Source organism: Colobus angolensis, unplaced genomic scaffold (assembly GCF_000951035.1).
Source record: "Colobus angolensis palliatus isolate OR3802 unplaced genomic scaffold, Cang.pa_1.0 Scaffold12, whole genome shotgun sequence".
Lineage (NCBI taxonomy): Eukaryota > Metazoa > Chordata > Mammalia > Primates > Cercopithecidae > Colobus > Colobus angolensis.
Window position 1 is genome coordinate 2,123,369 of NW_012113141.1, and position 10,212 is coordinate 2,133,580.

At 38.8% G+C, this 10,212-nt stretch overlaps 2 protein-coding genes across 3 annotated transcripts in view; both read left to right on the top strand.

Moving 5' to 3' along the window:
• Positions 1-8,079, top strand: part of DDX21 (DEAD (Asp-Glu-Ala-Asp) box helicase 21) — a 39,583-nt gene extending 31,504 nt beyond the window's left edge. For both annotated transcript variants that reach the window (XM_011926960.1, XM_011926968.1), the window contains exons 12-15: positions 585-744; positions 1,901-2,035; positions 4,591-4,635; positions 5,585-8,079. In XM_011926960.1, the coding sequence (XP_011782350.1) occupies positions 585-744; positions 1,901-2,035; positions 4,591-4,635; positions 5,585-5,854 (610 nt within the window). In that variant the 3' untranslated portion in view covers positions 5,855-8,079. The remainder of the gene's footprint in view (positions 1-584; positions 745-1,900; positions 2,036-4,590; positions 4,636-5,584) is intronic.
• KIAA1279 (KIAA1279 ortholog) overlaps positions 6,755-10,212 on the top strand; it is a 47,570-nt gene continuing 44,112 nt past the window's right edge. Inside the window, exon 1 of the mRNA XM_011929486.1 lies at positions 6,755-6,799. Coding sequence (XP_011784876.1) covers positions 6,755-6,799 — 45 coding nt within the window. The remainder of the gene's footprint in view (positions 6,800-10,212) is intronic.

The window sequence follows — 10,212 nt, forward strand, 5'->3', positions numbered from 1 at the left end:
CACCCGGCCGAGATGGGGTTTCTTAAAATGATTGTGTGTGGCACAGTCATAGCTCACTGCAGCCTCAAGCAATCCTCCCACCTCAGCCTCCCAAGTATTTGGGACTACAGGCATGTGCTACCACACCCAGCTTTTTTTTTCCAACTTCAGAATGGAAATAGGTATTTTCTGATCCTAAAAGTAACTCATGCTTCTTGTATAAAAACTCTTGACATTATTCATCATCACATCTAATGGTAGTATAACATTTTATTATATCTGTTTTGTGGCTTATATAAGCAGTCCAGATGATGCACATTTTAAAATTGTTTATACTTTTTGTATATCATAAGTAACACCGTGTTGAACTTCTTGTTTTATTATTTCCTTAGGATAAAATGGTGCGGTAGGTGGTAAATTAGAATTACATACAGTCAAAGGAATGGATGTATTACTATAGAAATATGATTATTATACACTGCATCAAAATAAATGTGTTACACATGTGAAAGATTTGCAAAGTTATTCATTTATCTTAAGATGTCTTAGAAATGAAATCTGTTCACTTCTAGTATCCTTTTTCCTAATACACTCTCAAACAACAGGCTTTTGGATTCTGTGCCTCCCACTGCCATTAGTCACTTCAAGCAATCAGCTGAGAAGCTGATAGAGGAGAAGGGAGCTGTGGAAGCTCTGGCAGCAGCACTGGCCCACATTTCAGGTGCCACGTCTGTAGACCAGCGCTCCTTGATCAACTCAAATGTGGTAAGGTTCTGCGGCACATTCCTGACGCTTCATAATTTGGGGTATGAACAGGATGTGAAAGGGTTTCATTTAAACTTCCCAGTTGTTTTCACTTTCTCATGAAGGTAGTAAAGTATTAATTGTATTTTACAATTTCTGGCCGGACATGGTGGCTCATACCTGTAATCCCAGCCCTTTGGGAGGCACAGGCGGGAGGATGGCTTGAACCTACAAGTTTGAGATCACCCTGGGCAACCTAGTGATACTCTGTCTCTACAAAAAAATAAAAATAAAAAATTAGCTGGGTGTGGTGGCATGCTGTGGTCCCAGCTACCTGGGAGGCTGGGATGGGAGGAGGGAGGATCACTTGAGCCCAGGAGATTGAGGCTGCAAGGATCCACGATGGTGCCACTGCACTCCAGCCTGGGTAACAGAGTGAGACTCTGTCTCAAAAAAGAATAGAACCAATAATTCCCATGTTTAAACACACACACACGTATATACACACACATGCAAATCCATAGAGGCAGAAAATATGAGTGGTCCCCAGTGGCTGTGTGGAGGGAGGAATGGCAGTGGCTAGTAATGGACAGAGGATTCTTTTGGGTGGATTATGACATGGCTGAAATTTTACATAGTGTTGAATGGTTGCAGATCTTACCAATATACTAAAATAAAAAACACTGGATTGTATACTTTCAAATGGTGAATTTTGTGGTATGTGATTTTTAATCGTTTTAATCCTAAAGTAGCCCAAACATATATATGCATAAATGCATATAATACATTTAGGCAGCATACCTAGAAACTTTAGAAGGTGTATACTTTTCCTGTAAATTCAAATTTTTATTGAGATAATTGTAGCTTTACATGTAGTTGTAAGAAATAATACAGAGAGATCCTTCGTATACTCTACCCAGCTTCCCTAAATGGCAAATGTATTTTGTAAAAATATAAAATTTTGGAAAACTATAATACCACAACCAAGATATTGACATTCAGTCTTACTCAGAGTTCCCCAAGTAAAACCAGAGACTGTTTGTACTAATTGTTTGTGTGAGGTGTATGTTTTTAGGAATAACTTTTCAAGAAATATTATTTAGAATCACAAAAGCAAGTATTTACCAGTTTAGGTTTATTTTCAGCACTTTAATTTTATTCCCCTTTCTTCTGTAAGGGTTTTGTGACCATGATCTTGCAGTGCTCAATTGAAATGCCAAATATTAGTTATGCTTGGAAAGAACTTAAAGAGCAGCTGGGCGAGGAGATTGATTCCAAAGTGAAGGGAATGGTTTTTCTCAAAGGAAAACTGGTAAGGCTGGGGTCTCTTGTAACCTTGATGGGGCTTTATGTGGGCAGGAAAACATAAAGTGGTGTGGGTTCTTCCTCTTCTGTGGGAATGCTGTATCTCTTCACTCTCTCATCTTCCCTGGGTAATCTCATCTGTGATCCTTAGTTGCCACTCTGCCACTGATAACTACTGTACCTCTATCTCCAGCCTGAACCGTTCTCCTCACAGTGCCAGACTGGATCCAGCTGCTTCCCTGACATCTCCACCTAAATAGCTTATTTAAAGTAACTTTTTCAGAATCTTTTTTTCTTCGCAATCCTATTCTAGCACTGGACTTATTCAGATTCTTGAATTCAAATTAAAAATGAAAAATTTTGCCTCCTAAACCTGGTGTTCTTTCTTCTGAGGACTTCTCTTGGTTAATGCCATAGACTTATCGCAAGGATCCTCAAACATTTTGGTTTCACAATCCCTTTAGCAAATGTTAGGGACCCCCAAAAGCTTTAGTTTATATGGGTTCTATCTATTGATACTTACTGTATTAGAAATTAAAACTGGAACTCTAAAACACAGTATCATGTTCCATTAGCCATCAGAGCAATGATTTTATCACGTCATATAGTGCCTAGGAAACTCCGCTGCACCCTTGAGAGAATGGCTGTGGAAAGGGGAGCATTATTATGAAAATAATTTTGACTTGGCGAAGTCCCTAAAAGATCTCAGGTTTCCAGGTTTCCAGATAAACCAATTAGGTTTATCTTCAGCTTATTGCATGTTTAGCCATGTTGTTTATCTCCACAAAACTCCACAAAACTTGTGGGATAAAGTCTCCAGCCTTTCATAGGAGGGTAAGATCCTTCGTGTCTTGGCCTTTGCTAGCCTTACAGCTTCATTTCTACGAACACCATTTACTCCAGCAGTGCCCACTACACCATGTTTATCTCATCCTCAGTGCCTGCTGAACCTACTATTTATAGTAATCTTTTGGCCGGGCGCAGTGGCTCATACTTGTAATCTCAGCACTTTGGGAGGCCAAGGTGGGCGGATCACCTGAGGTCCGGAGTTTTAGACCAACCTGACCAACATGGAGAAATGCTGTCTCTACTAAAAATACAAAATTAGCCAAGGATGATGGCGCATGCCTGTAATCCCAGCTACTTGCAAGGCTGAGGCAGGAGAATCACTTGAAAACCCAGGAGGCAGAAGTTGCAGTGAGCCGAGATTGCGCCATTGCACTCCAGCCTGGGCAACAAGAGTGAAACTCCGTCTCAAAAAAAAAAAAAAAAAAAAAAATTTTGTATATATATAAATTGTTTCCTTCAAAGTAGCTTTTATGAATTTGCTTAGCCTTAAATCTTACCAAGCAATGTTAGGGGCATCTTTATCTGTACTTCGAAGTCTTTAGGACACACGTTTATGCAGGTAAACTTGTACCTTTCTGTGTTTGCTTATGGAGAGCCTGAAGAACACTCAAAGGCAAAAACTGTTTTCTAGTTACCTCTATCCCCAGTGAATGCCTGGGATTATACTCTACTTCGTAAATATGTAAGTGAAGATTACCATGAATGGCAAAATCCACCAGTAGGTAATGATACCTATGTTATGATTGGGTAAATTTTGGGGTGAAAGGGGTGTTCCTTATAAAATATTGCAGTTGAAGACAGCAGGGAGAGGAGTGCCTATATTAGTTAATACATAATTTGACTATATTTTTAGATGATTTCCTCGATTGGAGAGGATGGCACTTAATATTAAAGATGGTGTTCTGGCTAGGTGCCATGGCTCACACCTGTAATCTCAGTATTTTGGGAAGCTGAGCTGGGAAGATAATTCTTGAGACTGGCCTGGGCAACATAGTGACACCCTGTCTCTACCAAAAAAAAAAAAAAAAAAAGGCCAGGTGTAGTGGCATGCACCTGTAGGAATTCAAAGTTACAGTAAGTTGTTAATTGCACCACAGTACTCCAGCCTAGGCAGTAGAGAAAGACCCTGTCTTAAGAGGAAAAAAAAAGATGGTGTCCTGTATTATTTTTTTCATACTCTTACAGAAGGCTGAATTAAGAAAAACTAGACAATTAACAATAGAAGATCACTTGTTTTTCTGCTTTTAGTTAGGTCATTCTGAATAGCTGGCATTGCTTTTCTGATGGAAGGCAGTATACAGTTTAACTACAGGTTTTAGAGCCATACAGACCAGATTTTAAATACTTTCTCCATTTAATAGCTGTGGGGCCTTAGACTAGTCAGTTAACCTTTCCAAGCCTATTTGCTCAGCAATAAAATGTAGCTAATAGCCACTAGAGGGTTAGCACGGTGTAATAGCTAAGACTCTGTCTATAGTTAGAAAGTTCTAAATCGTTTGGAATTTTTTTTTTTTAATATTCCTTGTCTTTCTGCAGTGTACTTTTGCCAGCTGTAATGTATTAGCTTTGGTCTAAAGTTCATCTAAAATTATACCTGGTGGTTTTTTTGCTTTATGTTTTTTGTTTTCTCTTTTTCACAGAATACGTGGTCTTTTAAAGGGAATATTTTATTGTGCTTTGGTTGGATTAACTTCCATTTGCTTTGATTTCTAGGGTGTTTGCTTTGATGTACCTACCGCATCAGTAACAGAAATACAGGTATTCTTTTCTCTTAGATTTTAAAGTTAATGTACCTAAATTGTAGAATGTTAATTATGAAAATAGAGAATAATAGATTGGGAAACAATAGTTCTGGTTCCTTTAGTAAGAGATAATTGATAATTAAATTTTGGAATATTCCCCCCTAGCTTTTTAATTCTGATACTTTTGTAGTTGAACCCACCTGGTTTCTGTAATTCCTTTATACAAAGTTGTGAACAATATCCAGCTCTTCCCGCCCTTTAACACTTACATATGTTATAGAGGTTTTGTATGTGTGTGTGTGTGTGTGTGTGTGTGTTTTCAGAGTCTTGCTCTGTCACCCAGGCTGGAGTGCAGTGGTGCAATCTTGGTTCACTGCAACCTCCGCCTCCCGGGTTCAAGCGATTCTCTTGCCTCAGCTTCCCAAGTAGCTGGGATCATAGGCCCACCATCACCCCTGACTAATTTTTTGTATTTTTACTAGAGATGGGAGTTTCGCCATGTTGGCCAAGCTGGTCTCGAACTTCTGACCTCAGGTGATCCACCCACCTCCCAAAGTGCTGGGATTACAGGCGTGAGCCACCACATCCAGCCTACAGGTGTTCATAGACATTTAAAATTGTTACATCTTTATTCAGTACTGTGAGAAATGTGTGCTTAATATATTTGTTTTATTATCTTTGGCTGTAGATACCCTGTAGCAATTGAGTTGAATAAATGGTTTAATAACTTAATAAATGAAGTAGTGATGAGGGCTATTTCTCATAATAAAACTATATTTTCCCACACTTTAGTGACACTGGCTTTTGGACCATGATGGTTGGCCAGTGTTATTTTTGACCAGTGACTTGTTAAGCACTTATGTTACCACCTTTTCTTTGAAAAAATGGAAAAATTTTGTTTTTCTCATGCTTTTTAAAAATTGAATAGTAATTAAAGCACATGAAAACAAAACGTTCTCTCACAGGAGAAATGGCATGATTCACGACGCTGGCAGCTCTCTGTGGCCACAGAGCAACCAGAGCTGGAAGGACCACGGGAAGGATATGGAGGCTTCAGGGGTCAGCGGGAAGGCAGTCGAGGCTTCAGGGGACAGCGGGATGGAAACAGAAGATTCAGAGGACAGCGGGAAGGCAGTAGAGGCCCGAGAGGACAGCGATCAGGAGGTGGCAACAAAAGTAACAGATCCCAAAACAAAGGCCAGAAGCGGAGTTTCAGTAAAGCATTTGGTCAATAATTAGAAGATTTATATAGCAAAAAGAGAATGTTTGGCAATATAGAACTGAACATTATTTTTCTTACAAAGTTAAAAGCACATTGTGCCTCCTTTTGACCACTTGCCGAGTCCCTGTGTCTTTCCGACACTGACAAGCTTCATTTAAATTATTTCATTTGATCATTATAATTTATAACTGTATTGCTACTTCTTCAGTTTTTCCTTTTGAGAGGTGTATGAATTCATTACATTTTTATTCTAATGGATTATCTATAGATTAGAAGATAAAATCAAATGTGTATCTGCCTATACTTTGTGAGTTCACCTGTCTTTATGCTCAAAAGTGTCCCTTTATAATAGTGTCCTTCCCTGAAGTAAATACCTAAGGGAGTATAACAGTCTCTGGAGGACCACTTTGAGCCTTTGGAAGATTTCCTCAGCCACCTGCCGTTTCTCATGTGATCCTATTGTTTGTCTACTGAGACTTAATACTGAGCAGTGTTTTGAAACAAGATTTCAAACTAATCTGGATTGTAATACAGTTTATACCAGTGTATGCGCTACACTTGGAAGATGTAGTACGTTTGATATAGATTACCTATACTTATGTTCATTTTGATACATTTTTAGCTTCTCATTATAAGGTGATTCATGCTTTAGTGAATTCTTCACAGATAGTATATATAAAAGTACATTTTAATAGAAAGCCAGAGTCTTTAAGGAATTTCAAATGTATAAGGTGGCTCCATAGCTTTATAAGTAGGCTGGATAAATGGTGCTTAAAATGATAATGTACTCCACTTCTTCCTATTGGAAGATTAACATTATTTACCCACAGGATTTAAGGGAGTAGGGGGTTGCAGATTAGCATTGCCAAAGAGTATGTAAGAAAAAAAAAACCAAACCACTGGAAATAATCAGATGCAAAAATGTAACAAATTCATAACTGGAGAGCAAAGAGAACGAGTATGATTTGCATGATAAAGCATTGTTTTAATGGTGAAAACTTCACAGATCACTAATGTTTCTAGAGGTTAACTTCAAGTGGACAAGCTGGGGTTTTTAGGTAGTCAGTGGCCTAGTTTCTAAAGCTACAGTATAGGGTCTGTTTGTTAAACTGAATCTCTGTTGAAAGTTTGTTTTAGCTGCTTAGAGGCTTCCTTTTAAGACAAACTGTATGTGATTAAGTTGTTTTAAGGGAACTGAAGAACTTGATGTAACCCCTGGCCAGATAACTCTGCCTGATTTCTCAGATACTATTTCTCTGGGAAACATTCTACATAGCACAGGAGCTTAAGAGTGGCATTATCTTCTTGCCTTAATTTCCAGAGATTATTTCTGTACTGAGAATCCTGGAACTACTATGCTAGGAAATTTAAAGCCACATGGTCTGTCTGGTTTTCATTTAATTATTGTGAACACCTAGAATCTTTCTAGGTCCTGATTTCTCTTGCTTAATCCAGTCTTTATCTCTAACTGCCCCTTATTTGATCACCATATGCTAGGGGCTCTGATAGCCAGCTCAGCTCCTGATCCTTGAGGCAACATCCTTTTTCTATTTGAACTTCAATTCTGTCCTTGAATCCTGACTAGATATTTCTTGCCCTCTGGTCTCAGAATTCTCTTGGCTTTTATTCATTGATCCGCCAGTTTTATCACTTTACCCTTGTTCCTCATGACTTATCATCAAGCCATGGGTATTAGGTGACAGTGTAATTTATTAGATTCTGATTTTGCCCAAATACTAGGCATGCTTTAATAACAACTGAACCTTTTCACTATTTGGATAGGCATGGGTACCTTATCAAGCAGATTAAAAGGATATGGTACCTGTCCTTTAGAAAAGAACAGCTAAAACCTTGTTGTGGATTATGGATTTAGCATAAAGAAAAATAATCCGGCATAAATTAAGAGTAAGAGGGAAGATTAATAGAAATTTCACTTCATATAACTTAAAACATGGCTATTTCAATAAATGAAACTAAAGTTTCTCCTAGATCCTAGAATTCAACCTGTATTTATAAATGTATAATGTATTTAGCTACTTTTTGGTTTAAATGAACTTGTTGGGTTAGCTTGGTAAATGTTACAATTTTTACTATTTTCTACAGAGAAAATATTTTCTAATTTAAGTTGGAGCTATCTGTGCAGCAGTTTCTCTACAGTTGTACATAAATGTTTTTACTATAAAATGAGCTAATGTATAAAATACTACTCTATACCATAATAAAGATAGTAATACTTGATTTTGGTGGCTTTTGTTTTCTAAAATGAAAATAACTGGAAATATTTATTATAAAAATAATAAAAACTAGATATAAAAATCTAAAGAGAAAAAAAAAACCAGTCACCCTTATCTAATATTTTAGTGAGCAATCTTCCACATATTCTTTTATAAAATTGGAATCATTTGATTTTGTGAATAGCTTTTCCCCCCTCAACATGTTGTGCACAATTTTGTACAGGCCTACATGGACATTTTTGATGACTACATGTTATCTTGTATAGATATGCCACTACACATTTAACCAGTACTTGATGGCCATGTTGGTTATTTCTAATTTTTCACCATTATAAACAACCCTAAAGTTAATATCTTCATATACGTGTTTGCATACTTGTCTGTCACCTTAGGATACGTTTACTAAAGGTAGAACTGCAGCTTTGAACTCCTGGGCTCAAGTTATCCTCCCTCTCAGCCTCCCAAGTAGCTGAGACTACAGGTAGATACCACCAAACCTGGATAATATGTAAATTTTTTATGGAGGTGGAGTCTCATTCTGTTGACCAGGCTGGTCCTGAACCCCTGGCCTCACGCAATCATCCTTCCTTGGCCTCCCAAAGTGCTGGGATTATAGTGTGAGCCACCATGCCTGGCCTCTTCTAATTACCTGTCATGAGATGGATCTCTAGTCATTGCATTATGGTTTATGTATTTAATATGTTTAGTGTTTCCCTATACCAGGGCATGGATTTTTGTCTTTTTTTGAGATAGGGTCTCTATCTGTTACCCAGGATGGAGTGCAGTGGCATGATCATAGCTCATTGCAGCCTTGAACTCCTGGGCTCCAATAATCCTCTCACTTCAGTCTCCCACAGAGCTAAAACTATAGGCATGTGCCGTCACACCTGGCCAATATTTCTTTAAAAATGTTTTTTGTAGAGCTGGGGATCTCACTATATTGCCCAGGCTGGTGAATTTTTGTCCAATTTTTACTGCTGAATTTCTGGCACCTACAACAGTGCCTGGCAAATAACAGACAATAATGAACAAGTGAACAAATTTTTTTTTTCTTTTTGAGGCAGGGTCTCTGTTGCCCGGGCTGGTCTTGAACTCCTGGGTTCAATCAATCCCATGACCTCGGCCTCCAAAGTGCTGGAATTACAGGTGTGAGCCACCACGCCCAGTCCAAATCATTTTAAATGTACTGGGAAATGCATTGATAGGAGGCCAAACTGGCAACAGGACTGCCTGTTAGAAGTAATCAGATGATTGCCTAAACTAATGGAGATAAACAGATGTACACAGAGCTCTTTAGTAGGTGGACTAAGAGTACTATTTGGTTTTAGGTTTAATGACAGAAAAGGCCTGGTGCAGTGGCTCACACCTGTAATCACAGCACTTTGGGAGGCCAAGGCAGGCAGATTACTTCAGATCAGGAGTTCGAGACCAGTGTGGCCAACATAGTCCCACCATCTCTACCGAAAATACAAAAATTAACCAGGTGTGGTGGTACACACCTGTAATCCCAACTACTCAGGAGGTTGAGGTTGCAGTGAGCCGAGACCACGCCAATGCACACCAGCCTGGGCAACAAAGCAAGACCCCATCTCTACAAAAAAAAAAAAAAATGCAGGAAATCAGCCTGGTGGATGGTGGTGTCATTCACTGACATGTAGAATTGCAAATGTGGCAAATTTGGTATGGGAAGGAAGGGGCAAGTGAAGAGGAAGATCATACATTTAGACTTGAACATACTGATACACAGCAGCTATTGAAACATTCAGGTGTGATTGTTCTAGCTGGATGTTGGATATTCCAGTCTGGAACTCTGGAGAGCCATCTGGCCTGGAGACAAAGTGGGAGTGAGCAGCACATGTAATGATAGACCTGGAAATGGATGAGATCTCACAGGGATAAGGTTTAGGAAGGAATTTTTAGGAGCATTAACACTTAAAGGATAGACGTTTAATTTTATTTATTCTTCAGAATAATTCTGTAGAGGTAAGTAGTAGTATCATTCAGATTTTACTATGGCAAACCTGAAGCTTAAAAAAGTTAACTTGTCGGCCGGGCGCGGTGGCTCAAGCCTGTAATCCCAGCACTTTGGGAGGCCGAGACGGGCGGATCACGAGGTCAGGAGATCGAGACCATCCTG